Source organism: Dama dama, chromosome X (genome assembly GCF_033118175.1).
Source record: "Dama dama isolate Ldn47 chromosome X, ASM3311817v1, whole genome shotgun sequence".
Lineage (NCBI taxonomy): Eukaryota > Metazoa > Chordata > Mammalia > Artiodactyla > Cervidae > Dama > Dama dama.
Genome location: NC_083714.1, coordinates 99,220,874 through 99,248,279, shown reverse-complemented (window position 1 = coordinate 99,248,279; position 27,406 = coordinate 99,220,874). Strand labels below are relative to the sequence as shown.

Genomic DNA, 27,406 nt, shown 5'->3' with positions numbered 1-27,406 from the left:
ATTTATTAAAGTATAACATTCAGGCAGAAACAGCAAAAGTCTAAAGGTACAGGTCCGTTAATTTTCATAACGTGTAAGCTATTTTTTAAAAGATTGTGGGAAAAGGATTATTCTTCCATTCAGCAGATTCGTTTGAAATGATTTTAAATAGATGACGTCATCTCTAAGCAGAGACACGAGGCGACTTGGGGCAGACGTGGGGCGTTGACGTTATCGCGCAGCAGCCTCCTTTCCCCGCCCACTTTTCTCGCCCCAATAGGTCGCCGCGTTAACACACACCTAGGTGAATCCGGAAGCAAAGTGACCAAATCAAGGACGAGGGAGGCGGGGCCTCAGTAAGCGCCTGCACACTGGCTAAAGTGACGCAAAATGCCCGGCTTTGGGGGGCGGGGCTCTTGGCAACAGCACACTGCGCAAGCGCAGAGGTGACCTCCTCCCTGTGCCAAGCGGGGGGTGGGTAGGGTCGCGTGGCGCCCTCTGCGCCTGCGCCAGGGCACAAGGTGGGGCCGCGGGCTCCCGCATTCTGGCGTGCGCACAAGGGTAGGGGGCAACGGTCAACTGTCACCCCTAGGTGGGTGGCGGCAGGATGGCGACGGCCTCTGGGTCCTCGGACTTGGCTGGCTCCGGAGCGCCCCCGCCTGGTGGGGGAGCCCAGGCGGCGGCAGCTGAGGAGGAGGAGCGAGAGGTGGTGCGGGTCCGAGTCAAGGTGAGGCTGGTGGCCCGTCGTTCAGCCCGCCCAGAGCTCCCGGGAGAGGGGAAGGTGGTGGCTGTCCTAGGATGGAGGGCGGGACTTGAGAATTGGGGTGTTACGTGAGGGGAGAGGCTTGAGGGCAGAATATTGGTGGTTTGGGTGGGGGCTGGGGGAAGGCTGGACCTGGGAATGCGGGGGCAGAGGGTGGGGCGTGGGGATTGCACATTGAAGGGTAGGGCCCTCTGGAATAGATAGGAGGAGATTGTGGGTAGAGAGGAGGGGCTATAGGGTTGGAGGAGGGAACTTAATGGAGTGGAGCCCTGAGAAATGAGGGAGGTTGTTGCTGTCTGAAAAGGAGGCGCTGACATCGGTTTAACATTGTGTTGAGAGTGCACTTTTGTGTAAATCCCCACACTGGATGAGCAGACACACTCGTCGGGGAGAGAAACAGCTAAATAAAGGAAATGCTTCAGACACTGGTGAATGTCATGGGGAGATAACGAAAAAGATTCCGAACTAGGGAGTTGCTTTAGCCAAGGTCGTGCAGGGAAATATCCAGAAAGGTATTGAGGGAACAGAGACCCAAATAAAAAGGAGTCACCAGTGTGCATATCATGGGGGGAAGAGTGTTTTAGACCGAGAGAACAGCAAGGGCGAAAGCTGGGAGGTGGAGATGAGCTTGGCATGTTCCCTTAGGTTTCCATATTGCTGGAGCCCAGAGAGTGAGGAGAATAGTGGTAGGGGGTGGATGGGAGAGGTCAGAGGGGGGCAGATTGTGAAGGGCCTTTGACATGTATTCTATTCTTGAGTAAGAAAGCTGTTGCAGTAGTTCCAGCAAGTGGTTACTGGCTCAGACTAGGGTGGTGGCACTGGTGGTGATGAGAGGTTAGATTCTCGAGAGAAGTTAACAGATCACTTCAGTGTAATAGAGCAAACTCAAAGGTAGACGTTTGGATGTTCAAAGAAGAGAAGATGCTTAAGTTGTGAGTGAGCCAGTTAAAGAGTGGGAAGGACCTTCCAGACTGGGGGATGTCCACAAGCACAGGCCTGGAGCCCGAATGTGTTCAGAGTAACTTCTGGGAGTTTGGTAGTACCAGAGTGTAAAGTTCAAAAAAGCTCCCTTTGGGAATCCTGGGGTTCCTTTTGAAGAGATTTAAGCAAGAGAGTGTTGTAGATAGACATGCTAGATTTGGTTGCAGTGTGGAAGACCGGTTTAATAAGGGCCAAGCTGGACATGTCTTTTTGCCTTTTCATACTGTTCATGGGGTTCTCAAGGCTCATTGGGAAAGACCCTGATGCTGGGGGAGATTGAGGGCAGGAGAAGAAGGGGGCATCCGAGGATGAGGTGGTTGGATGGCGTCACGAACTCAATGGACGTGAGTTTGAGCAAACTCCGGGAGATAGTGAAGGACAGGAAAGCCTGGCATGCTGCAGTCCATGGGGTCACAAAGAGTCGAACACAACTGAGCGACTGAACAACAAAAGATTGCTCATGGTGGTCTTGGCAACCATCCTTGAGGGGATGTAGAAGAAGGATTGGGTACCTGGACTATTGCAGTAGCCTCCTCCTCACTGGACCACTGCTTTCCCCTTTGTCCCCCACAGACTGTTCCTAGAGCAGCCAGAAGGGTCCTGTTAAATCCTGAATCAAACCACATCCCTCCTTTACTCGAACCCTCCCAAGCCTCCCCCCTCACTCAGAGAAATTTTATGGGCTGGAGATTTTATGGGTCCCAGTTCTCTCCATGGCCCAGAACCCCTGCCTTGATCTGGCCCCTGCCACATCTCTACCCTTACCTTCTGCCATATCATCCATGTCACTGTGGTGATGTGACCCCTGATGGCCTACCCCATGTCTTCTCTCCACAGAAATGTGAGAGCTTCTTGCCACTTGAGTTTCGCTCTTTTGCTGTGGACCCCCAAATCACTTCGCTCGATGTGTTACAACACATCCTCATCCGAGCCTTTGACTTGAATGGGTGAGTAATGGGGTGTGGGGCAAAACCAGTGGGCCACCCACCTTGACAGCAGTTGTTTGGCATTTTTATTGTTGTTGTTTGGTAGGCAGGGTTGTTTGTTTTGTTATTATTAGTATAAATAGTCCCACAGTAAACAAATAGCCACATGCATATCTTGGAAATGTTTTGGAAAATCTAGTCATAGGATAAATTCCTAGCAGTGATATTGCTGAATTAAAGGGTGTATACTTTTTAAAGTTTCAACAGATGTTTCCAAAATGTTCTCCAGGTAGGTGTTACCAATTTACCATCTCAGCAGCAGCCCATAAAATTTCTGTTTTCCTCACACCCTCACAAACACTAGTTACTAAAAAACATTAGAAAATTTGCCAACCTGATAGATGAAAAATAGTGTCTCCTGGGGGCAAATGTGATGGTTATTTTGGTATCATTGTTATTTTGGAGGAATATATGCACATGGTAACAAGCTCAAAGGGTACAAAAATGATGGGTATTTAGGGGGGGTTTCCATGGTGACAGTTGGTTCTGGCAATGGCTCAGCAGGTAAAGAATCCACCTGCAATGCAGGGGACACAGGAAATGAGGATTTGATTCCTGGGTTGGAAAGATTCCCCTGGAGAAGGAAATGGCAACCCACTCCAGTATTCTTACCTGGAAAATTATATGGACAGAGGAGCCTGTCAGACTACAGTCCCTGGGGTCACAAAGAGTTGAACACAACTGAGTGACTAAACACGTTCATGGTGACAGTAGTTATCACACAACATGCTTTGCATAGAGTTGCACTGGTGTACCTAAGGAACAAGTTGTTAGTTGTTATTTGACTTTTTTACATAAACATTTTCTGTTGTGGAAAATAACAACCATACAGCTTGCTTTATTTTTTATGCACAAGGCTACTTTCTTCCCACTTCCATCCCTCAACTACTCGGTTACCCTCCCTAGAGGAGACCCCAGTACCAGTTTAGTGTGTTCTCCAGATACAAGCAGATGTGCATCTGTTTCTGCGTTTGTGAAACAAACTTCCCAGGCTTCTTTTGGAAATGGTCCCTGTGGCTTCCCAGGCACAGGGGCCCTGAAAGCTGCCGTGTTTCCTCTGTCCAGGAAGAAGAACTTTGGTATCAGCTACCTGGGCCGAGATCGGCTGGGGCAGGAAGCTTACCTCTCACTCTTGTCTGACTGGGACCTCAGCACAGCCTTCGCCACTGCCTCCAAACCTTACCTGCACCTGCGTGTAGATATCCGGCCCACTGAGGACAGTGAGTACCCGGTGCTCTGGGGGCACTGCCCTGTGATACCCCCCTTTCCCCATAGGATGACTCCACTCCTCACAACACATTCCTTCACAGTGAGCTAAGGAGCAAGGAATCCTAGGTCCAAATCCTGGCTTGGCCACTGGCCCTCAATTTCTTTATCTATAAAGTAGAGATAATGGTATCTTAGGGCCATCATGAAGATTAAACAGGGAAATTCATGTAAAAATGCCTGAAAAGGTACATGGCTGCCTAGTGAATGCTCAAAAAGTATTAGCTCTAATGACAATAATTATCATATTTATTATAGCATATAGTCTAGTGATAATTACAGAATGCAGTATAACAATAGAGCTATAGTATTATATGTTTCAGTTATAATATCATAAATATAATAATGCTGATTATAGTCATGGTAATTGTATTTATTCATTCACTCATCCTGTACTCATTTTCATTGATTTGTTCCTTTGATCTCTCAGCCACTTTCAGTCTTCTCATATTTGTTCCCCTGTACTCATATTTGTTTTGACTGTACTGGTCCCAGGGAGCCCACAGATAAATTAAGACATGGTCCTGAAAATTTGATTATGAAGCATACATTAGATAATAATAGTGTCAGTGTAAAATTTCCAGGGTATGGTTATGGTATCATGGTTATTGAAGGAAAATATCCTTGTTCTTGGGAAAAACACAAGTATTAAGGGGTAAGGTGTTATGATATCTGCAAATAACTTGGCAAAATAATAAATGTATGTATGTATATATATATATATATATATATATATATATATATATAAAATGAGATGAAGCAAATGCAGCAAAAAATGTGAACAGTTAGGGGAGTAGATGAAAGATGTATGAATGGTCAATGTATTCATCTTTTTAACTTTGTCATAGATTTAAAATTTTTTTTTAAAGTAAAAAGTTGTAGAGTAGAAGATATGGTTTCCAGTCTCAGGAAATTCACAGTGCCTATTTGAGATGCCTGAATAGGCATTTTATTGATGTCATAATAACATAAAATAACTAACATGTGTCAAACACTTGAGGCCATTCTACACACATAGTATTTATTCACTGAATTGGCAAAACAATCCTACAGAGTAGGGATGACCGTTATCCCCATGTTACAGATGAGGAAACTGAGGCTCAGAGAGGGGACAGGACCTGTCCCCGTCACAGAGACAGTCAGTGAAGGAGTGTGATTTGAAAGCAGGTGGTGGCTGAACTGGCTTCAAGAGTCCTTGCTCTTAAACATTTGACTATAAAATATGGGGCTTATTTAAAAAAAGAGATTAGAGAAAAAGAGAATCAGAGAGAGAGAGAGACAAATAAGAGTCAGAAGGAAAGACAGTGACTGAGACAGGCAGAGAGACAAATGGAAAAAGACTGGTAGCCAGAGACACAGGAACCTCTGCACAAGCAGCCCAGTGTGCTACTCTGTGTCAGTCACTTAGCTAATTCCCCAAGCCTCCATTTCCTTACCTATAAAATAGACACAGTAGCACTATTTCAGTAAAAAAAATAAAATCTGCTCTGCCAATAAGCATGTGAAGAAAACCCCAACTACACACAAACTGAGAGGAATGCAAATTACACCGAGATAGACACCCAGTAGTTTGGCAAAAGGACATTTAAAAGTTACCTTTATAAAGAGAATCAACTTTCCCGTTATTTCCATTCTATTTGTACCATTGTCTTATTTGCAAAACTCCTGCAAATACACGAGTTTGTTTTCGAATTCCTAATTCTCTTACATTGATCTCTTTGTTAAATCCTAAGCCAGTTCCATGTTGTTTTAATCACATAGTTTTGATATATGTTTTCCTTTTTAAAATTATTCCTGAATATTCCTGTGCACTTACTGTTCTTTTCATTTAATAGAATTAGCTTATCATTTCATTAAGATACTGATGGGAATTTGACTGGAGTTGTTTTTTTTTCCATACCACAGTTTGCAGGATCTTAGTTCCCTGACCAGGGATTGAACCCAGGCCTTAGCAGTGAAATCTCGGAGTCCTAACCACTGGACTGCCAGGGAATTCCTTAATGGAACTAATCTTTAATTATCCAGTAAATACATTGTCCATATTAGAAATAATGATGAAGTCTCTCTCTTGGAATCACTGTGCCTAATCTTGATCCCCTTCCTTAGGCTTCATAGGTGGCACTAGTGGTAAAGAACCCTCCTGCCAATGCAGGAGACATAAGAGGCATGAGTTCGATCCCTGGGTTGGGAAGATCCCCTGGAGGAGGGCATGGCAACCCACTCCAGTATTCCTGCCTGGAGATTCCCATGGATAGAGGAGCCTGGTGGGCTATGGTCCATCAGGTCACAAAGACATGACTGAAGTAACTCAGCACGCAATACAGACCTATCTTTTTGCCCTGCCGGAACTACTTTGATCAGTTTGATGTGTAATCTTACAGGTCCTTTATTCACACACACACACACACACACATTAATCCACATATAGACAGATGTAAGTATATTTGTATTTGTATATGTACACAAATGGTATGTGTTTAACATAAATCATACTATACATTAATAGGTAAGTGTCCAATTGATGGAACTGTTATAAATATTAATGGAATTCTTGGGATTGTGTTCATGAATGTGAAAGCAACAGGCATGTTGTGATCACTTAGATGGCCCAGTCCTTCTTTCTGGGAAGAACTCAGTTACTGTCACCTCTTCAGTTGGAAAATTCCCAAGCCTAGACGGAATCAATCTGTGCATTCGTAATATGAATTCCCTTTCTGTCATATGTATTGCAGATTTTTTTCCTCAAGCTTATCTTTTTGTTTTATGGCCTTGTTTGTGGTGCTCTTTTGGTCCTATCAAAAACTGTTTGCATGCAGTCTTGTACATATATCTTTTTCTGTATGATTTCTGAATTTCTCCTCTTTAGAACATCTTCCCCATCCACATGCTTATATTCTTCTATTTTATACAAATATTCTCCTATATTTTCTTCTAACACACTTATTATTTTCTTTTACATATAAATGTCTACTCAGTCAACATTGTGATTAGTGGACCTAGTTTTTTTTTTATTTATTTTTATTTATTTGGCTGCATCAGGTCTTGGTTGCATCATAGAGGATCTTTTGTTGTGGTGCCCAGACTCAGTAGTTGTGGCCCACAGGCTTAGTTGCCCTGTGACATGTGGAATCTTCCCAGACCAGAGTACATGTACTTGGATTTATTTCTGGGCTTTCTATATTATATTCTACCAAGACAAGCATTGCATTCCTCCCACAATTTGGGGGGGGGACTCTTCTTTTTCTTAACTATTCTTAAATGTGAATCCTTTCATAGAAACATTAAAATAATTTTACCCGGTTTCAGAAAAAAACCTATTACATTTCTGATTGGCAGAATATATAACTTAGCATTTGGGAGATTTGACAATTTTATCATAAGGAGGTGTAGTACCTGTAGCACATATTGTGTAATACTGCAAGCAGGGCCTGAGACAGCACCCTACAATGAAACTTGAATGTTTCTTCAGGGAAATGTGTGTATATTAATACTTACTGGGTTACATAAAGACTAGATATAGTCTCATATCAGTTCAGATCCAGTTTTGCCACTAGATGAATTTGTGCTTGTGGAAATCCTTTGCCCATTTTATTAATGGGTTCTTTCTTTCTTTTTAAAATATCAACATGGAATGTCTCTCTTTCTTGTCATGTTTTGGTCTTGAGCAGTGCTTTTCCTGACATTCACATAGCTGCTCTTGCTCTCTGTGTTTGCCAGGTATACCTTCAGATTTCTTCAATTTTTAACCTTTCTTTGTCACCTAGTTTTACTGTGTCTCTCACAAAAACTCCATAGCTGGATTTATGCTTTTTTACACAATTGACAGTGAAATCTTTTGACCACTTTTCCCCTCCAGTCTCCCCCACCCCCACTCACCCTAGCCCTTGAAACAGAAGCTTTGGAACACTTTTCATTCTCATTCTTCTGGTCCCTAACCCTTAACTTCTGGGCTTTGCTTAGGCAATATTGTTTTTTTTCTTTTTCAATTCCAGGTTGTCATTATCTTTTCTTTAGAGTTAGTCGCTTATGTTTCAGGAATTCTAATGTAACAATATTACACTCCCAATGACAGTCTGTCATTTTATGTCTAACTATATACTAATATTAAAAACTTGTGGCTTGGCACCATGTACCTTCCCTTTTGCCTTCCTCCACCCACTTTGAGCCCTTGTAGTCATTCATAGTCATTTCTTAGACAACTTCTTTGTTCCCTTCCAGTAAGGTGCATGGGTGGTTGTTGTTCAGTTGCTCAATCGTGTCCAACTCTTTGCAACCCCATGGACTGCAGCATGCCAGGCTTCCCTGACCTTCACTATCTCCCGGAGTTTGCTCAGACTCAGTCCATTGAGTCAATGATGTGATCCAGCCATCTCATCCTCTGTCGCCCCCTTCTCTTCCTGCCCTCAATCAGGCTCTTTTCAAGTGAGTCAGCTCTTTGCATCAGGTGGCCAAAGTATTAGAGCTTCAGCTTCAGTGTCAGTCCTTCCACTGAATATTCAGGGTTGATTTCCTTTAGGATTGACTGGTTTGATCTCCTTGTTGTCCGAGGGACTCGCAAGTCTTCTCCAGCACCAGAGACAAAGCAGCAATTCTTTGGCACTCAGCCTTCTTTATGGTTCAACTCTCACATCTGTACATGACTACTGGGAAAACCATAGCTTTGATTATACAGCAGACCTTTGTCAACAAAGTGATGTCTCTGCTTTTTAATACACTGTCTAGGTTTATCATAACTTTTCTTCCAAGGAGCAAGCATCTTTTAATTTTGTGGCTGCAGTCACCATCTGTAGTGATTTTGGACCCCAAGAAAATAAAGTCTGTCACTGTTTCAATTGTTTCCCCATCTATTTGTCATGAAGTGATGGGACCAGATGCCATGATCTTAGTTTTTTGAATGTTGAATTTTAAGCCAGCTTTTTCACTGTCCTCTTTCACCTTCATCTAGAGGCTCTTTAATTCCTCTTTAGTGCTTGGGTAACATATATGCTAATAATCAGAAACTTCTTTCTTTGGTTGTGGTGGATATGTACTGACGTGGCTGGATGGGGGCCCTCGGATCTCAGGCCTGTCATGTCAGTGCTCTGTGGATACTGAAAGTTGCTATCTTGCTTTCAGAGTTGTGGAACAGAAGCCCTTTGGCAGTCTGACCTTCTTCCAGTTGTAAGCAGCCTGTTCTTTATCTTTGGAAGCTGGCAAGAGTTTGTCTTCATTCTTAGAATGTGGGCATTTTGCTAGCAGATTAATAAGAGTTGGGAGAGGCCCATGGTCTATGTTATTCATTGATTGATCCTATCTGAGACTTGCCAATCCACTTCTTCATCTCAGGGACACTTTCCTTTATATCTTGGTAATTCTGTCTCTGCGTGACCTCTTTTCTCCTCCTGCATTTCCTACTTTTTGCCTCTCAGGTCTCCTGGACTCACCCTCCAGGTATCTCTGCTTTCCTCTCATCATTAAGCTTTAGCTGTGTGCCTTGAAAAGGGTTTTTCTCTTTGGTCTTTCAGACTACTGGTGTGACCTTCTTCATTTTACCTGTTGAGTAGTGTGATCTTCTTCATTTTAAGTGTTTTCATGTTTTAGAAAGACCATTCTGGCATCTGTTGGGAGAGAGTGAAGAAGGAGGGGCAAAGGGGAAGCAGGGACTGGTTGGATGAGAGGCATGGTATGAGCTGAGAGAAGAAGTGGAATTGAAGTATGTTCTGCATGCAGAAGCCATGGGTCTTGGCAACAGTTAGGCCCTGGGAGTTGAGAGATGTTTGTTCAGGTTTGGGACTTAAGCAATTGAAGAGATAGAGACACTGTTCAGACTTGAAGAGCAGGTCATGTCTTGAATGGATCTTGGGCTCCCCTTGTGGACCCATTAGGTTTGCAGTGCCCAGTGGGACATCCAGGGAGAGGCAGTAACTTGTGGCTCAGGGTTTGCTTCCCCCTCAGCTCTGTGGGAGAAAGTACAGTGGACTTCATGGAAATGTTGCTTAGGGATGGCATTTGCCTGCAAATGACAGTGGCTTGAACAAATCCCAGTTGATTTGTTTCATATAATAGAATTGGAAAGCCACTGCTCTTTGCTGTTGTCAGCTTAGCAGTTCTGTGGTGCCAGGGTGGACATCTCTTTGAGTCTCTCAAACTTACTCAAGTGGCCATTGATGCTTCAAGCCACATGACATTTGAGGTGGGCAGAAAAGATGCAAGGGGGAGTAAAGAAGAGAGAGAAGGGAGAGAACAAGGACCAGAATTGGATAAAATTAAGCATTAAGTCTCTTCTGTGTAACATGCATGACATACCTGCTCCACAGATACTTTTGCTAAAATTTACCCAGGCCCTGGAGTAAGGTGAATGAGATAAAGATCCTAGCCCTACCATGTCCTTGGCCACTTACTAATTTTTCCAACCTTTTTGTCATGGTCTGTAAGGTGAGAGTAATGGTAGTCTATACCAATTGTGGAAGGAGGACTAGTGGGAAGGTAAGATTCAGGGTTTGGGTTCTTGAGCTTTGGGCCTGACTTTCAAATTTCAGTTCTTTCACCCACTCGCTATGGGACCTTAGGCAACTATTAATACTAATCCTGGCTGTGCCTGTTTCCTCTTAGAAAGATTGGTGATAATAATAGTGCTCAATTTAGAGAGTGCATGTGTGTATGTACTTCATATACAGTTGTTTCAGTTGTGTCCATCTCTGCAATCCCATGGACTGTAGTCTACCTGGCTCCTCTGTCCATGGAATTCTTTCTCCAGGAAGAATACTGGAGTGGGTTGCCATTTTCTTCTCCAGGGAATCTTCCCCACCCAGGGGTCCAACCCACTTTTCTTGTATCTCTTGCACTGGCAGGCAGATTTTTTACCTGTATGAATAGTAAATGAGTTAACATTTGCAAAGAGCTCACAACACTTCCTGTCACTCAGCCCTATGGAAGTGTTGTCTAGTGTTCTTATTGTTTACATTGATGTTAAGCCCTGGCACGGTGCCTGGCACATAGTGCTCTCAATAAACATTGCTTTATATTGTTAAAATATTACTTTTAGAGTCTACCAGCCATTCTGTGAGACTGTTTCCACCAGAAGATTATTCATGGTTTTATTTTTTGTGTGATTAGGATGACATAGGAAGGGCGAGTGAAGTGGCTCATTACCTTGTGGGTGGCCTGGCTTCAGAGGGAGAGGAACCTGGTCCTGAGCTCTGGGGTTCTCATACCATGTCATTCTGTGTGCCCAGGCCCACTGCTGGAAGACTGGGACATAATCAGCCCCAAGGATGTCATTGGCTCCGATGTGCTACTGGCTGAGAAGCGGTCATCTCTGACGACAGCTGCCCTGCCCTTCACACAGTCCATCATCTCTCAGGTGCTTTCAGGGAGCCCCAGGGCCCAGCTGTTATTGGAGGGCAGTGCCTCCCTGGCACCCCCAATTCCAAGCCTACCGGTTGGCACTTGCCCCTGGCCTACCCAGCTAAACGGTGCCCCCCTCCACCCCTCCTTTCACAGGTGGGCCGCACCTTGTCTAAGGTCCAGCAGGTGCTGAGCTGGTCATATGGGGAAGATGTCAAGCCCTTCAAGCCGCCCCTGAGCGATGCAGAGTTTCATACCTACCTGAACCATGAGGGCCAGCTCTCCCGCCCTGAGGAATTGCGCCTGCGGATCTATCATGGTGGTGTTGAGCCCTCCCTGCGAAAGGTGAGCCTTCTCCATCACTCATTAGGTCCAGCATGCCCGCACACAAGAATAGCTCAAGAGATGCATGCTCTGGGCCACACTCTCAGGGGATGGTATGGAAGTGTTCCAGTGCATGCAGCTGTAGGAAGGCAGGCTTTTCCAAAGAAGAGCAGAGGCCTAGGGTGGCTGGGTGTTGATAGGTACACACAAGGGCATGGCAGCTCATCTGTAGACCCGCCGCCTCATCCCTTTCATCCCTGGCCAGGTGGTGTGGCGGTACCTGCTGAATGTATACCCAGACGGGCTGACAGGCCGAGAGCGGATGGACTACATGAAACGCAAGAGCCGGGAGTATGAGCAGCTCAAGAGCGAGTGGGCCCAGCGAGCAAGCCCTGAGGACCTGGAGTTCATCCGCAGCACAGTCCTCAAGGATGTGCTGCGTACTGACCGGGCCCACCCCTATTACGCAGGGCCCGAGGACGGCCCACACTTGCGGGCTCTGCACGACCTGCTCACCACCTATGCCGTTACCCACCCGCAGGTGTCCTACTGCCAGGGCATGAGTGACCTGGCCTCGCCCATCCTTGCTGTCATGGACCACGAGGGCCACGCCTTCGTCTGCTTTTGTGGCATCATGAAGCGCCTGGCCGCGAACTTCCACCCTGATGGTCGTGCCATGGCCACCAAATTCGCTCACCTCAAGCTGCTGCTGCGACACGCAGACCCTGACTTCTACCAGTACCTGCAGGAAGCCGGTGCTGATGATCTCTTTTTCTGTTACCGCTGGCTGCTGCTTGAGCTCAAGCGCGAGTTTGCCTTTGACGATGCTCTGCGCATGCTGGAGGTCACCTGGAGCTCACTACCCCCCGACCCTCCTGAGCACGAGGTAGAGCTCGTGGGCCCCCCCAGCCTAGTGGTGGGCATGGGCTTCGGGGGCCACCGGGGACGGCCCATGCGGCAGAGACACATGCTGAGGCCCGCCGGTGGAGGAGGCGGTACCTTTGAAGATGCTGTTGACCACTTGACCACCAGCAGCCAGGGGCCTGGTGGCGGGGGGCGTCTTCTGAGGCAAGCCAGTCTGGATGACCTCCAGCAACTCAGGGGTAGAATGGGCCCCAAGAGGGACCCCCTGATCCAGCTGCCCTACCCAGCTGCCCTCATTGGTTCCAAGTCTCTCTCTGAGCCCTTGCTGAACTCCTCAGACCCACTGCTTTCCCCCTCTTCCCACCCTGATTCCCCATCCTCCTCATCTCCACCATCTACCCAGGATGCCTCTCCTGCTGGTGACGTGGCTGCTGGATCCCCCTTGATGCCAGAGGTGGGCTCCCCACAAGACCCTGGGAAGTCCTTGCCACCCCCACCCCCATTGGGCCTGCCCCCACCCCAGGAGTTTGGCCGAGGGAACCCATTCATGCTCTTCCTGTGCCTCGCCATCCTGCTGGAGCACCGTGACCACATCATGCGCAATGGGCTGGATTACAACGAGCTGGCCATGCACTTTGACCGCCTCGTGCGAAAACACCACCTGGGGCGCGTCCTACGCCGGGCCAAGGCTCTCTTCGCTGACTACCTGCAGTCAGAGATGTGGGACTCAGAGGAGGGAGCCGAGGCCACAGCCCCATCTTGATCAGACTCCCTTCAGCCCTCCATCAGCCCCATCAGATCTCCATTCTTTGCCAAGAGGGCCTACACATGAGACCCCACATCCCTGCCTGCCAGCCCTAGACCTGTGAGAGCATAGTACCCTCTCTCCCCAGGTCCGAGAGTATGGGGCTTTGCTTTGACAGTGCCCCATGGAGGCCACGGCCTCCTTTCTCCATTTTTCTTGTTTTGATTTTAACAACTATACTTTACACACACGAAAGTCACTGTGGTCTGTGTATTTCTCTGCCTTCTCCCTGGTTTTTGTTGTAAATGGAACCCCCAGGGCCTCTTTACCTGCTGGAGCTGAAACACTGCCCATTTCAAGTGAAGGGTGGCTCCCACTTCCTTGGTGACAGGAGAATGGATACTGATAAATCAATTCTAGAAGGTGAGCCCAGGTCAAACACCACTTGAGGCGGCCTGAAGGTATTTTGTGGTACATCTGTCTGCCTGTGAGGGTCTGGATGATGTCTGTAAATATACGTTTTTAGGACAGTCCCCTGAATGAGGGATGGGGGAGAGAGTTCCTGACTCAGAAAGGGCAAGATTCGTTACAAAGACTGGGAAGTATGGGCTACTTAGAAACATTGGATGAACTACCTCTAGCATTGCACATGTCACCATTTCTAAGATCCAGACCCTTCCCTGTAAGTCTTATGCATGAATGCTAGTGGTCCTGGGCAGGGGTCTAAGGTTCCTATTCTTGTCACATGCTTTGGGGACAGCCTTGCCATGCCTAGGGCTCTAAGCACTAAACTGGGTTTCCAGCTCATGGATACCTTAAACATTTCAGCAATGGAAACCATATATTTGTCTTCTCTATCCCATTACTGTGGACAAAAATATCAAGCTCTAATAAAGCTGAGGCCCTAAAAGAAGTCACCTACATATGTGGAGGATAATGATCCAAAAAAGGGCCTTTTTTCCCACTTACCTTCTCAGAAGGCTGAGTGCCGTCCCTCCACAGAGGACATGGCAAGTGGTGAGTGAAATAACTGGGGTCCTTCAAGTTGTAGCCTCACTGTGCCAGATTCTGGCCAGAAGTTGCTGTGCTAGGCAATGCAGGCAGATGGGCATCAGGGCATCATCTCTCTCACAACAATGCCATATAAAGCTAGGGATAATTTAAAAGGCTCCTGTCACCCCCCTGCCCCCAGTATTGGAGAGTAAGCTAACCACCCTTCTCAGATGAGAGCTCAAGTCACTGGAGGCGCAGGGTCAAAACCATTCTGTGCCTAGGGTCTCCAAGACTGTAGATCTAACAAGTGAAAATAAGGGGCTCAGGCACCCTGGCCCCAGGGGCCATCCAAGATATGGGGGAATCTGGCCTTCTTTGTCAGTAACTGGCTGACACCCTCTGGTGTATTCCATGATCAATGAGCTTAGCTATTTGAAAGGTCAACCAAGTCAATTCTGTATATGGCAGCTTGGGACCTCTGAAGACCAGAGGAGTCCTTTCTGTGAACATGAGGCTCAGATACCCTAAAGGACAGAAATCTCTATTAGTTTCCAAAGTTATTTGCGACTCCTGATTCCTGCCAAGGTGGCAGACAGCACAAGACACTGATCCCCTTGCCCAGAAACTTCTCTGAAGAAACTACAGAGAGAAATATGAGTTCCAGAAAACTATCACAGTGATGAAGACCCATGAGGAGTTGGAAGGTGGTCGTTAACTGGCCTGAGTTTTGAGTGGTGGATGGCTGGAGGCAGCAAATACAGGAGAGGTTGGAGATTTAAGCTCTCCCCCATGTTGCCTTGTCTGCCCCCTCACTGCAGAAATCATCCAAACCACTGGTCCAGGTGTCTGGGGGGAGGGCTAGTATCAGGGTGTCAAGAACCCTGCTGAGGAGAGGAAATGAGCAGCCAGAGGAGTGATTGCTCCTCCACTGTCCCCCTCCAGACAAAGGTGGGTGGTACCACTTGGGAAATGACCCCCCTCTTAGAGTTTAAAGATGAAACTCTACCAGCAGAATTGTCAGGTAATGTGATCATAGATGCAAGTGAGAGCTCTGCTAGCATGGTACTGGGACTGTCCACCATCTGGCCCATCTCCCTGCACATCCTTTTATCCCTTGGACTCCAGGTGATTAACCAGAGTCAAGTCTGGCTTTCAGCATTCCATGAATACAGTTACCAGCCAGAACAGCTGCCACGTCAGGGTAATGTATACACCAGAGCAGTATAACTACCTCCAGTGAAAAATAAACTGGATGTATTAGTTATCTATGGGCTTCCCAGGTGGTGCAGTGGTAAAGAATCTGCCTGCCAATGCAGTAGATGAGGGTTTGATTCCTGGGTCAGGAAGATCCCCTGGAGAAGGAAATGGCAACCCAGTCCAGTATTCTTGTCTGGAAAATTCTATGGGCAGGAGAGCCTAGTGGACTACAATCCATAGGGTCACAAAGAGTCGAATGTGACTGAGAATACTCGCACATTCGTTACCTATTGCTGTATAACAAATCACTGCCAAACTTCGCTTAAAACAACAAATGTTTATTTTCTCAGTTTCCGAGGGTCAGGAATCTGGGAACAGCTTAGCCATGTAGTTTTGGCTAAGGGTCTCTTCTGAGGTTTCAGTCATGTTCAGCCAGGATTGAAGTTGGCTAAAGGGATGACTTGGCTGAAGGACCCACTTCTAATATGGCCCACACAGAGCTGTTAGTGGGAGGCTTCCCCACTTAAGCCTCTCCAATCAGGCTTCTCAGGACATGTGGTCACAGCAGACAGGCAAGAGATTGTGACCATGACAGAACTGCAATGTCTAATATAACTTAAGCTCTGAAATGGCATACAATTTGTGTTGTATTTTCTTGGTCACATAGGTCAACCTTAGAACAACATAGAGGAGAACCACACAGGATGTGAGTACCAGGAGGCAGAGATCACTGGGGGCTATGTCAGAAACTGGCTACCACACAGGGTGATACACAGTATCTGAAGCAGAAGTACTGGGACAGACGGATGAAGACTATTTTAAATAACTAAAATAAGAAAAAATAGAAAACAGGAACAAGAAATATAAAAAGGACTCAAAATATTAGGTATGAGTATGATAGAAAAGAAATAGAAAAATACTATAAATGGAGAAGATGAAATGAGCTATCAGAAGTTTTAACATAACAGTACAAAAAATATTTAGAACACAGGGACCCTCAATGGATTTTTTTAAAAGGTTCAACAGTATACACACACAAAGTTTAGGGATGCTGATGAGAATGAAAGTATGAAGAAAAAGTAGAATAATAAAAGCTCAAAGAAAGCTGGGATAGACATCCTAAAGCTAACAAAATTTTAGATCATGAAAGACAGAGAAGGATATATACTCGTTGGCAAAGAATATATGTCTACCATAAACACATTCTTGTAAGGAGACCTGAACAATACATTTTTAAGCTTGGCATATAATTTCAAGTATATGACACACATTGCTATATAACCCTTTACTTAACAAATGGAGAAGACTCCTTTTATGCTTACAATTAATTACAAAAATGGACCATGTGAGGGCACAATGAAAGCCTCAATGAATTCCAAAGTACCAATATTAACCATGTTCTCTGAACACAATGCAATAAAATTAGCAGTGTACTAAGGTGCTTCAGTCATGTCCGGCTCTGTGCAACCCTATGGACCATAGCTTGCCAGGCTCCTCTTTCCATAGGATTCTCCCAGCAAGAATACTGGAATGGGTTGCCATGCCCTCCTCCAGGAGATCCTCCCGACCCAGGGATCTAACCCCAGTCTCCTGTGTCCCCTGCATTGGCAAGCAGCTGCTTTATCACTAGTGCTATCTAGGAAGCCCTAAAATTAGCAATAATGAAAAGCTATTTCTTGCACACACACACAAAAGGCTCGAGGAGTTCTCTGGTAACCTAGTGGTTAAGATTCTGGGCTTTCACTACCATGGACCAGGTTCAGTCCCTGGTAGAGGAACTGACATCCCACATGGATGGCCAAAAAAAAAAAGACCCCCATTTTTGAAAACTATCATTACTAAATAACCCCTGGGTGAAATAAGAAATCATAAGGGAGTTTTAGAAATATTTAGAACTTAATAAAAACACTACATGCAAAATCTCTGGGACACAGCAAAATCAGTTATTAAAAGAAAATATATAGCTTTAAGTACATTCATCAGGAGAGAAGAAAGTTTGAAAAATAAATAGATGATTCAAAGCATTCAAATAAAAAAGGTGGAGAAAGAGCAAAGGAACAAACCCCATGACTCCATGACTCATGAAGGAAATATTGTAAGGAAGGAAATAAATGCCAAAGGTAGTTTTTAAAGTAATGATAAAGAATAGCAAAATGAAAAACTGGTTCTTTGAAAATATTGATAGGCTTCTGCCAAGACTGCTTTAAAAGAATGCAAAATACAGAACAAAACAGGGAAACTAGACACAAAAAGGCTAAGTATGGTAGGTTAATACATTGTAAAACCTAGATGGAAGGCTTAAGTTTCTGGAAAAATTAAAATGTGCTCAAATTGATACAAAAAGAAATTGAAAACTTGTAACAAGTTTTAAGAAAAACTGAAATGATAAAGATACTCTATCTCATTCTAACAAAAGCTTCAAGCACAGACCCAGATGGTTTTACAGATACAGTTTATCAAACTTTCAAGGAACTGTTAATTCCCAAATATACAAATTGTTCCAGAAAATAGGAAAAAAGCAAAAGCTGTCCAGCTCATTTTTTGAGGCTAGTATAGTCTTCATTCTAAAACCAGATAAAGAAGATACAACACAATACAGACCTATTTCATTTATGAATATAGATGTAAAAATTATAGTAAAATATTAGCTACTTGAGTTCAACAGTGTATGTTTTTTAAAAAAGTCATAACTAGGGCTTATCCAGGCAGCTTCCCTGGTGGCTCAGATAGTAAAGAATCTGCCTGCAATGCAGGAGACCTGGGTTTGATTCCTGGGTCAGAAAGATCCCCTGGAGAAGGGAATGGCTACCCACTCCAGTATTCTTGCCTGGAGAATAGAATGGGAAAGACTAGAAATCTCTTCAAGAACAAAGGAACATTTCATGCCAAGCTGGGCACAATAAAGACATTTCATGCTCTTTGCTGGGAAGATTTTATGATGTGTCAGTTATGTATTGGTATCAAATTACTCCCAAACTTAAAACAATAAACATTATCTAAGTTTCAGTGGGTAAGAATTCTGGAAGTGGCTTAGCTGTGTTATGGCCTTGAATATCTCATGAGGTTGCAGTCAGAATGTGGAAGGCGGCTGTAGTTATCTGAAGGCTTGACTCCACTTCTAAGAAGGCCCGCTCACATAGCTGTTAGCAGGAGGCCTCAGTTCTTCCATAGGGCTGCTGCCTGATCTACCAGCTACCATCCCACAGAGAAAGCAGTCTGTGTGAGAGCAGGAAGCCTAAGTGCCTTTTATGACCTAGTCTTGGAAGTGACAGGCTCATTCTGTGCAGTACAAGTGACTCACTAAGTCCAGCCCACCCTCAAGGGCAAGGGAACTAGGCTCCAACTCCTGATGAGGGCACTATCATAGAGTTTATGAACATACCTTAAAACCTCCACAGGTAATATATTATTTTGCCCCAAATCTATTACTACAGTTATTCCCAACAAAACTTCCAGTTGTTTTTGTTTGTTTTTGGCTGTGTGGTGCAACTTGTGTGATCTTAGTTCTCCGACCAGGGATCGAACCTGGGCCCCATGAATGAAAGCGTAGAGTCTTAACCAATGGACTGCCAGGGAATTCTCACAGATTGATCTTAAAAACATAATGCTGGTTGAAAAAGAAAGTTTTAAAAAATAACACTACCATTTACTTTAATCAAAAATATACACAAAATACCGATTTTATATGAAATCACACCAAGAGATACACATAAAACTCAACAACATAGTTAACTGTGGGAAGGAAAGAATGATAGTTGGGTGCAGGAATAAAATAAGTAAAACAAGAGACTGCATAGAACAACTATAATGATGTGTCACAAGCTGTAGAATGTGATCAGAGCTCAGACACTTTGAGAGGTAAATAAGTACCTCTCTTTTTGCATGGAGGCTCAGATTCTCAGAGGGCTAAAACTAGTACATATGTGGACAATGTGAAATCTCTTCATGTCTATCCTAGGTGTAGGAAGTCTGGATATGGTAAAAGTCAGACAAGTCCATTTTGTGGATGCAGGGGCTTCCCTAGTGGTTCAGACAGGAAAGAGTTTGCCTACGATGTGGGAGACCCAGATTTGATCCCTGGGTCAGGAAGATCCCCTGGAAAATGGAATGGCAGGGCAGTGGGGCTGATCTCAAAAATATATCTAGAATTTTTGGGGTCAGTTTCTGTCTTGGCAATAGGTCATCTTCATCAGCATTATAGATCCACTATGAGACAGTAGAGCCCAGATGCCAGTCATTGACTCATCTGTGATTTCCTATGGAAGTTTGTCTTGGTGAAATCTCCTCAAGAAACAGGAATTATAGTGGGCACGATCTACTGCAGAAAACCTCTGAGTCCTTTGGCTGTGGTTTTTCAATGGATCTGAAGTAGGCATGATAGACTTTAGATGGACTGAGCCATAAGACACTTCAGCTCTTCTCATTCTTTTGCAACAAGCTTCACATCCCCTCCTGCTCCTTGCTCAACCAATCAGTGAAAGCTGTAGCTATGTGCCTGGTTTCTGCCCATACTGGTCATGAGTTTTTCTCCTCCTGCCCTGTGTATGGATGCTCATCTCTGAAACTATTGTCTGAGGAAATGTTGTGAACCACCTCTGCCCTCCCCAACTCTTAATACAGGCACCTCTCATTTTAATTGTGCTTTGCTTTATTGTGCTTTACAGATATCGTGAGTCTTTTTCTTTTTTTAATTCTTTTCCAGTATAGTTTATTGTGCTTAGTCACTCAGTCATGTCTGACTCTTTGCAACCCCATGGATTGGGGCCCACCAGGTTCTTCTGTCCATGGCGACTCTCCAGGGAAGAATACTGGAGTGGGTTGACATGCCCTCCTCCAGGGTGTCTTCCCAACCCAGGGATTGAATCCAGGTCTCATGCATTGCAGGCAGATTCTTTACCATCTGAACCACCAGGGAAGCCCCAAATTACTGAAGTGGGTAGCTTATCCCTTCTCCAGGGGATCTTCTCAACCAAGGAATTGAACCGGCATCTCCTGCTTTGCAGGTGGATTCTTTACCAGTCAAGTTACCAGGGAAGTGTTGCAAACCACTTCTGACTTCCCCCCAACTCTTAGTACAGGCATCCCTCATTTTAATTGTGCTTTACTTTATTGTGCTTTACAGATATTGTGAGTTTTTTTCTTTATTCAATTCATTTCCATTATAGTTTATTACAAAATATTGCATATAGTTCCTTGTGCTATATAGTAGGTCATTGTTGTTTATCTATTTTATGTGTGGTAATGTGCATCTGTTAATCCCATATTCCCAAATAACCCCTCCTACTTTGGTAGCCATTAAGTTTGTTTTCTGTGTTTTCTGTATCATGGGTTTTGTTTTTTCTTTTTAACAAACTGAAGGTTTGTGGGCAACCCAGCATTCAGCAAGTCTGTTAACACCATTTTCGCAATAGCATTTGCTCACTGCCTATTTCTGTGTCACATTACAGTAATTTTTGCAATATTTCAAACTTTTTCATTATTATTGTATTTGTTATGATGATCTATGATCAATGATCTTTGATGTTACCAATAATCTGTGACTCTAGGATGGCAAGCTTAAATGACAGATGTGTGTTCAAACTGCCCTACTTTCTGTCCCTCTCCCTTTCCTCAGACCTCGCTTTCCCTGAGACATAATAATATTGAAATCATGCCACTTGATAAACCTACAATTGCCTCAAAGTGTTCAAGTGACAGGAATAGTCTCTCACTTCAAATCAAAATCTAGAAATGACTACACTTAGTTAGGAAGGCACATCAGAAGTAGAGGCAGGCTGAAATCTAGACCTCTTGTAACCAGTTACTGAAGTTGTGAGTGCAAAGGGAAAGTTCTTGGAAAAATATTAAAAGTGATGCTCCAGTGAACACATAAATGATAAGAGAAACAACCTGACTGCTGATATGGAGAAGGTTTTAGTGGTTTGGATAGAGGATCAAACCACCCACAACATTCCCTTAAGCCAGAGCAAGGCTGTAACTCTCTTCAGTCCTGTGAAGCCTAAGAGAGGTGAAGGAAGCTGCAGAAGAAAAGTCTGAATCTAGCAGAGGTTGGATCATGAGTGTTAACAAACGCTGTCTCCAGAACATAAAAGTGCAAGTTGAAGTAACAAGTGCTAATGTAGAAGCGGCAGCAACTTATCCAGATCTAGTTAAAATAACTAATAAATGTGGCTACACCAAACAACAGATTTCCACTGTAGATGCAACAGCTTTATATCAAAAGAAGATGCCACCTGGTACTTTCATAGTTAAAGAGAATTCAATGACTGACTTGAAGGTTTCTAAGGACAAGCTGGCTCTCTTTTAGGGGCTAATGCAACTGGTAACTTTAAGGAAGAAGACAAGGCTCATTGAGCATTCTGAAAAATCCCAGGGCTCTTAGGAATTAGGGTAAATCTATTCTAACAGTCCTCTGTAAGGGGGCTTCCCTGGTGCCTCAGACAGTAAAGAATCTGCCTACAGTGCAAGAGACCTGGGTTCAATGCATAGGTTGAGAAGATCCCCTGGAGAAGTAATGACAACCCACTCCAGTATTCTTGACTGGAGAATCCCATGGACAGAGGAGACTGGCAGGCTAGTCCATCAGATTACAAAGAGTCAGACACAACTGAGTGACTAATAACACTTTCACTTCTTCACCATACTGTATCCCAAAAGTTAACAAATCTAGTCTGTATTTGGGGTGCTGATCCTTAACAGGCTGGACGAGTCCATTCTATGGATGACATATTTCAAGTCTCTGAGGGCAACTAACCCATTCTTCCTTGATGGGGAGCTCAGAAACTAAAAGTCTGTCAAATTCATTCATTGTAAAGGTAGCTCAGACACTCAGAAGGCGGACAAGAACAAATTGTGGGCAGTGGGCTCAGACACTCTGTCCCTTACCTATTGTGAAAGTCCTCTGTGTGGATCAAGGATCAGCAACTCTGAGTGACAGCAGAAATCATTCTGTTGGATCGGGATTTGCTCCTTTTGAAGATTGAAGCATCCTCTTTTGTAGAAGTCACCTCAGGTGGTCTATTGATGGGGAATTCGAGAAACTGGCTTCAGGAAGCTGTCAGGTAAGGATAAGGGCTGAGATTATAAATGAGAAGAAACAATGCCAGGGGAAAGAGTCGCACGCATAACAGGTGGCTAGATGTTGGGCACAGAGGAGGAAACGGAGGGATCAGGGTCAGGGTCTAATAAACGAAGGAATGTCTGATGTTAAGAACTGTGAATGGTGATGACGTCAGGGTCAGTGGGGAGATAAAACATCGGGCCCTCGAGGGGGTATGAGCTCGGAGGACTAAAAGGTTAAAGGGTATCAGAGGACTAATTACGTCCTCAGGAACCTAGAGAAAGACGTCAGAATCAATGAGGGAAGTGACATCAAGGATGGTAAGGGTGATGTCAGAGACAGAAATGGGTGTGAGAGCGTAAGGGATGAAGACGGCTGGGCAGATGCTGATGTTAGGTTGCATCAACCTCACAAACCTCCCATCCTTTTCCCGAAGCGTGCTCAGCGCCTCGCTCCCTTCGAGCTGTTGTCCCTTCCTCCCGCCCCGCCTCACTGGCCTTAGCCAATGAGCGCGCACGGCGGCACGCGCGACGGAAGTTCCATGACGTGTCCACTCTGTGCCCTTTATCAGCGTCTTGCCGCGCGGCAGCCTCCCCAGTCTCGGCTCCTCCGTGGTGGCTCTCTCTTCGGAGTTCTTGTTAGTTTCTAGGTAAGTAGCGTATATTTTGCCGAGCGACTGTTCCTCGTCTCACTGACTTTGCTGCGCCGATAGAGAGCGAGGTGCACGAGTGAGGAGTAACGGCCTCATAGGACACATAAGCTTGGGCTTCACTGGGTCGGGTGGGTTCCGTGCTTGGAGGTGACACTTTTTGGTTGGTGTGAGCCTGGCGCGCTATATTTGAGTGCAGGAAATGCCGGGAAGGGCTGGCGGCGTGGGTGGCAGCCGTGATCATGCGACAGCGGAGGCGGATGGATTGGGGGGGGGGGGGCTCTTTTTACATGTGACCGCCGCCATCTTGTTCTGTGGGCGCAAAGGGACAGCAAGGGTGTTCTGGGCATGCGCAGGTGTACAAAATGACGGGCGTGGGGGTAGGGGATATTGTGTGGACATGTGCGAAGGTGGCCTTCGGAAAGACTACCTCGCTGAGCCGGCTCCGGAGGTTCCTGTCTTTTTCGTCTTTGTCTGTGCTTAGTTACCCCGTTTTTTTTTTTTTTTTTGCTTGTTTTGTCTTCTCTCTTTTCTGTTCTCTTCTCCTTCATCCTTTCTCACTTCTCCAGCCTCTTCTTTCTCCCATCTCCACAGTTTCTCCTATTCTCCATATCCTCAACACAGGACTTGAATTTACTGCCATGTCTTCTGAAGAAGGGAAGCTCTTCGTGGGAGGGCTCAACTTCAACACTGATGAGCGGGCTCTGGAAGACCACTTCAGCAGCTTCGGACCTATTTCTGAGGGTGAGAAATGGGCCAGGTGCGTGATGGGGGGATTGTGGAAGAAAGTCTGGGTCCCATGCATTTCAGCAAACAGGAGAGAAAGGTTAGAACCGTAGGCCTTACCGTTTTCCTCTCTTTGTTCCTAGGGCTAAGACTGAGAACCCAGTAAGTTGCCATTGAGTTTTAGTGGAAGGAGGGTCCATTCTTAACACCCTTTACCACTTGTCGTCTTAGCTCTTTCCCTTGTCTTTCCCAGTGGTGGTCGTCAAGGACCGGGAGACTCAGCGATCCCGGGGTTTTGGCTTTATCACCTTCACCAATCCGGAGCATGCCTCAAATGCCATGAGAGCCATGAATGGAGAGGTGAGGTCTCCTACCTGCATAGGGGCCCTGCTCCCATCTGTCACTTGGACCATTCTGTTTTTCCCTCTGTGTCTGCTTGGGGCAGCGCGGCCACCAAGCCCCGCGGTGCCCACTCACAGGAGCGTGACTGCCTTCTGTTCTAGGGGGTGGAGGGCAGCGGCAGACAGAGCCGGGCTGCCTGGGAGGCGACGACTGGTCCTGCATGAGGCCGAGAAGCCACCTGTGGATGGTTGACCTGCTCTGGGCTTAGGTAGTAGAGTCTGCAGACCTGCGGGCCTGGCCCGGAGAGGACCTCGTGAGTCTTCTGGGATGGACTCTGAAGCCTCAGACCAAGAGAGGTGTCTGTCTAGCCCTAATAGTCGGGCAGCTTAGAGGAGTGGGGAGGAGAATTCAACCTGAGTTCGGTCAAGATGTAAGTAGTAGCAGGGGAAACATGGTGGATTCAGGTAATTTTGTGGGATTCTGTAGCTCCCAGATAAAACCATTTGGGTCAAAGGAGCTTTTTCTGGAATATGGCACCCAGAACCTGGTGCCCAGCAGGAATTTCTGGGCTCTTTTGCCCACTTGCCCAGCCCACTCCTACCTCACCCCTGCTCTGTTTGACCACCAACCCATCCATCCTTGTGTCTCCCCACACCTAGTCTCTGGATGGTCGTCAGATCCGTGTAGACCACGCTGGCAAGTCAGCCCGGGGAACACGAGGGGGTGCCTTTGGGGGCTATGAACGTGGTCGTGGCTACCCTAGAGGTAAGTTACTTGGTAACTTGATCATGGGGTATAGAGGAGAGTTGCCTATTAGCATTCTATATCTAGACAATTACCATACAAATATTTCTTCCCTATTGTAGGTGGTGGGGACCAGGGCTATGGAAGTGGCAGGTATGACAATCGACCTGGAGCATATGGATTTGGATACGGATATGGATATGGAAGGACCAGAGACTATGGTGGCAGGTGGGTAACCAAGGGGTTAGGGTATGCTGGTGCTTCTTCCCTCTCCCTAAGAACTCATCTTAGGGATTTATCTGGTGGTCCGGTGGCTAAGACCCTGTACTCCCAATGCAGGGGGCCTGGGATCAATCCCTGGTCAGGGCACTAGACCCTACATGCCACAACTAAAAAAGATGCCACGTGCCACAAAGATTGAAAATGCCATGTGTAGCAACTAAGACCCAGCACAGCCAAATGAATGAATAAAATTTTTTTTTAATTTTACAAACTCAGTTTCTTGCTCAAAAATTTAAAAAGCTCAGTTGCCTGAGCATACATACCTTGCTGTGGTGCTAATAGTGTTTTCAAATTGTAATGAAGTTATAAAGCAAGTATGAAGCAATATTTTGGGTTAAGTATAACATTGGTAAATAATTTGTTAGGTCATGTAATTGCAATGTGCAGTAGATGGTGACTTTTGTTTATTGTATTGTCTTGATTATGTATGGTGGTAATATTTAATATGCTATATTATACACCATGTGACTGAGTTTTACTTTATATTCATGTTTAACTTATCATGGTGTTTAGTAATACTGCAGAGTATATAATACATTCCTGTGATACTACTATGTATGTTTTTTCCCAGAAGCCAGGGTGGTTATGACCGCTACTCAGGAGGAAATTACAGGGACAATTACGACAACTGAGATGAGGTATGTGCACCTAATGTGAGACTTCTGTGTCGCCATTTAAGAGACCTCTGTCCACCAGTCTTATCCTGTCCCTCTCATCTTTCCTCCTGTATGTGCATACCTCAACAGGCCCACCTGACAACCATTGCTAGGCCTCCCTTGCTTTCAGGTGCCTGTTAAGGCTTGTCTGCTTTGATGGAAGTAGGGGCTGGGGGGCCACCTGTCTTGTCTATAATCATCTACTCTTGTTGAGCATGTAAGAGATGGAGGGGTTTCCAGCCTTTCAGCATCCTTGTCAACCCCCGGAATTAAGCATATTAGCATATTCCCTGGAGAAGGCAATGGCAACCCACTCCAGTACTCTTACCTGGAAAATCCCATGGATGGAGGAACCTGGTAGGCTGCAGTCCATGGGGTCGCACAGAGTCGGACACGACTGAAGTGACTTAGCAGCAGCAGCAGCATATTTCCAACATCACAATTCTCCCCCTTCTTACTGTTCTCAGAAACACAATGAATAATCTGATCCAGGACCAGGACCACCTCTCCAAATGACTGTATTTATAAAGACTTTTGGAGCTGCACTGAAACATCTGTTATAGTTAAACCAACCTGGTTTTTTTTCTTAATGAATTGAGTTCCCAAGGTACCTTATTAAAGATCTTTCAGAAAGCTCCATGTTTGTTTTGTTTTGTTTTAAAAATTTTCTCCCATTTAAAGACAAAGTCTGAAGATATTTGTAGAGTCTGAGTATTTCTTCCTTTTTTTACCAGTTTTTTTTTTTTTTTTAGTTCCAGCTCTTAGGGTTATTCTGACAAGAAATGTTTGGTGAGATTCTTTTACTAATATGCGTCTAGAAACATTTTAAAAACCTGTACACATGTTGAATCCTGATTAGGAAGCAGTTTCCAACTATAAGAAACAAAGAGCATGATAACTTATACATGTTTTTTACTCAAGATCTCTGCCTTGATTATATAGAAGTTTCTAAGAAATACTTGTGTATGTCATTTTTTTTAAACTGGAAGAAAAAAATTCTGTTGTTTCATGTAGTGTTTAGGATGTCCTTCACTGAGTTGATTAAAAAGATGAAACCTGAAAACAAATCGATATTGAAGTGTTTTTTCTTGCTCAAATTAAGGTATAGAGCCTTACTACAAATTAATAGGGGAAGGCCAAGAGGGGGACTTTGAGAAAAGGATACAGCTAGGTGGGCAGGGGCTGCCAAAAGGGTAGAGACCTTGAGTTCAAAGTTTAGTTGGGTTTGGGATTTCTTTGGGTATACATACATCAGGCCTGTGGGAAGGGTGGGGAATCAGCGAAATTCCCTTGTGGCTGGAATTGGGCTTCCTGACATGGTCTCTTGGTCCCATTGTGATAATCTCAGTGTCAGCTTTGGGAAGTCTGCTGGAGTTTTGATCTCCCTGTCTCCTCCGAGCATCTTAGGTGCCTTCCTTAGGAGATTGTACTGAGAATGTAAGCATCTGGTGGGGGATGGGAGACTAAATCCTGTCATAAATTGTGGTGCCAGCTGCTCCTCCTGAAATAATGGGGGTGGATGC

At 45.1% G+C, this 27,406-nt stretch overlaps 2 protein-coding genes across 6 annotated transcripts; both read left to right on the top strand.

Annotated features, from left to right (window-relative positions):
* Nucleotides 1-430: 430 nt before the first annotated feature.
* Nucleotides 431-13,489, top strand: TBC1D25 (TBC1 domain family member 25). Of its 2 annotated transcripts, XM_061137517.1 has the most exons (7): nucleotides 431-706; nucleotides 2,561-2,670; nucleotides 3,775-3,929; nucleotides 11,190-11,317; nucleotides 11,458-11,646; nucleotides 11,891-12,511; nucleotides 12,893-13,489. In XM_061137517.1, the coding sequence occupies exons 1-7, from the start codon at nucleotides 587-589 to the stop codon at nucleotides 13,250-13,252; spliced, it is 1,683 nt and encodes a 560-aa protein (XP_060993500.1). In that variant the 5' UTR covers nucleotides 431-586; the 3' UTR covers nucleotides 13,253-13,489. The 2 variants fall into 2 exon arrangements, with proteins under 2 accessions (XP_060993500.1, XP_060993499.1); XM_061137516.1 differs by having other exon boundaries at nucleotides 11,891-13,489.
* A 9,489-nt stretch (nucleotides 13,490-22,978) lies between these two features.
* On the top strand, nucleotides 22,979-26,520 carry RBM3 (RNA binding motif protein 3). 4 transcript variants are annotated; one of them, XM_061137519.1, is made up of 7 exons: nucleotides 22,979-23,133; nucleotides 23,758-23,877; nucleotides 24,113-24,219; nucleotides 24,861-24,966; nucleotides 25,068-25,173; nucleotides 25,799-25,865; nucleotides 26,351-26,520. In XM_061137519.1, exons 2-6 carry the CDS (start codon nucleotides 23,775-23,777, stop codon nucleotides 25,857-25,859), a joined length of 483 nt encoding a protein of 160 aa, XP_060993502.1. In that variant the 5' UTR covers nucleotides 22,979-23,133; nucleotides 23,758-23,774; the 3' UTR covers nucleotides 25,860-25,865; nucleotides 26,351-26,520. The 4 variants fall into 4 exon arrangements, with proteins under 4 accessions (XP_060993502.1, XP_060993504.1, XP_060993501.1 ...); XM_061137521.1 differs by having other exon boundaries at nucleotides 23,001-23,133; nucleotides 23,703-23,877; nucleotides 25,802-25,865; XM_061137518.1 differs by having other exon boundaries at nucleotides 23,002-23,133; nucleotides 23,703-23,877.
* The last annotated feature ends 886 nt before the right edge of the window (nucleotides 26,521-27,406 follow it).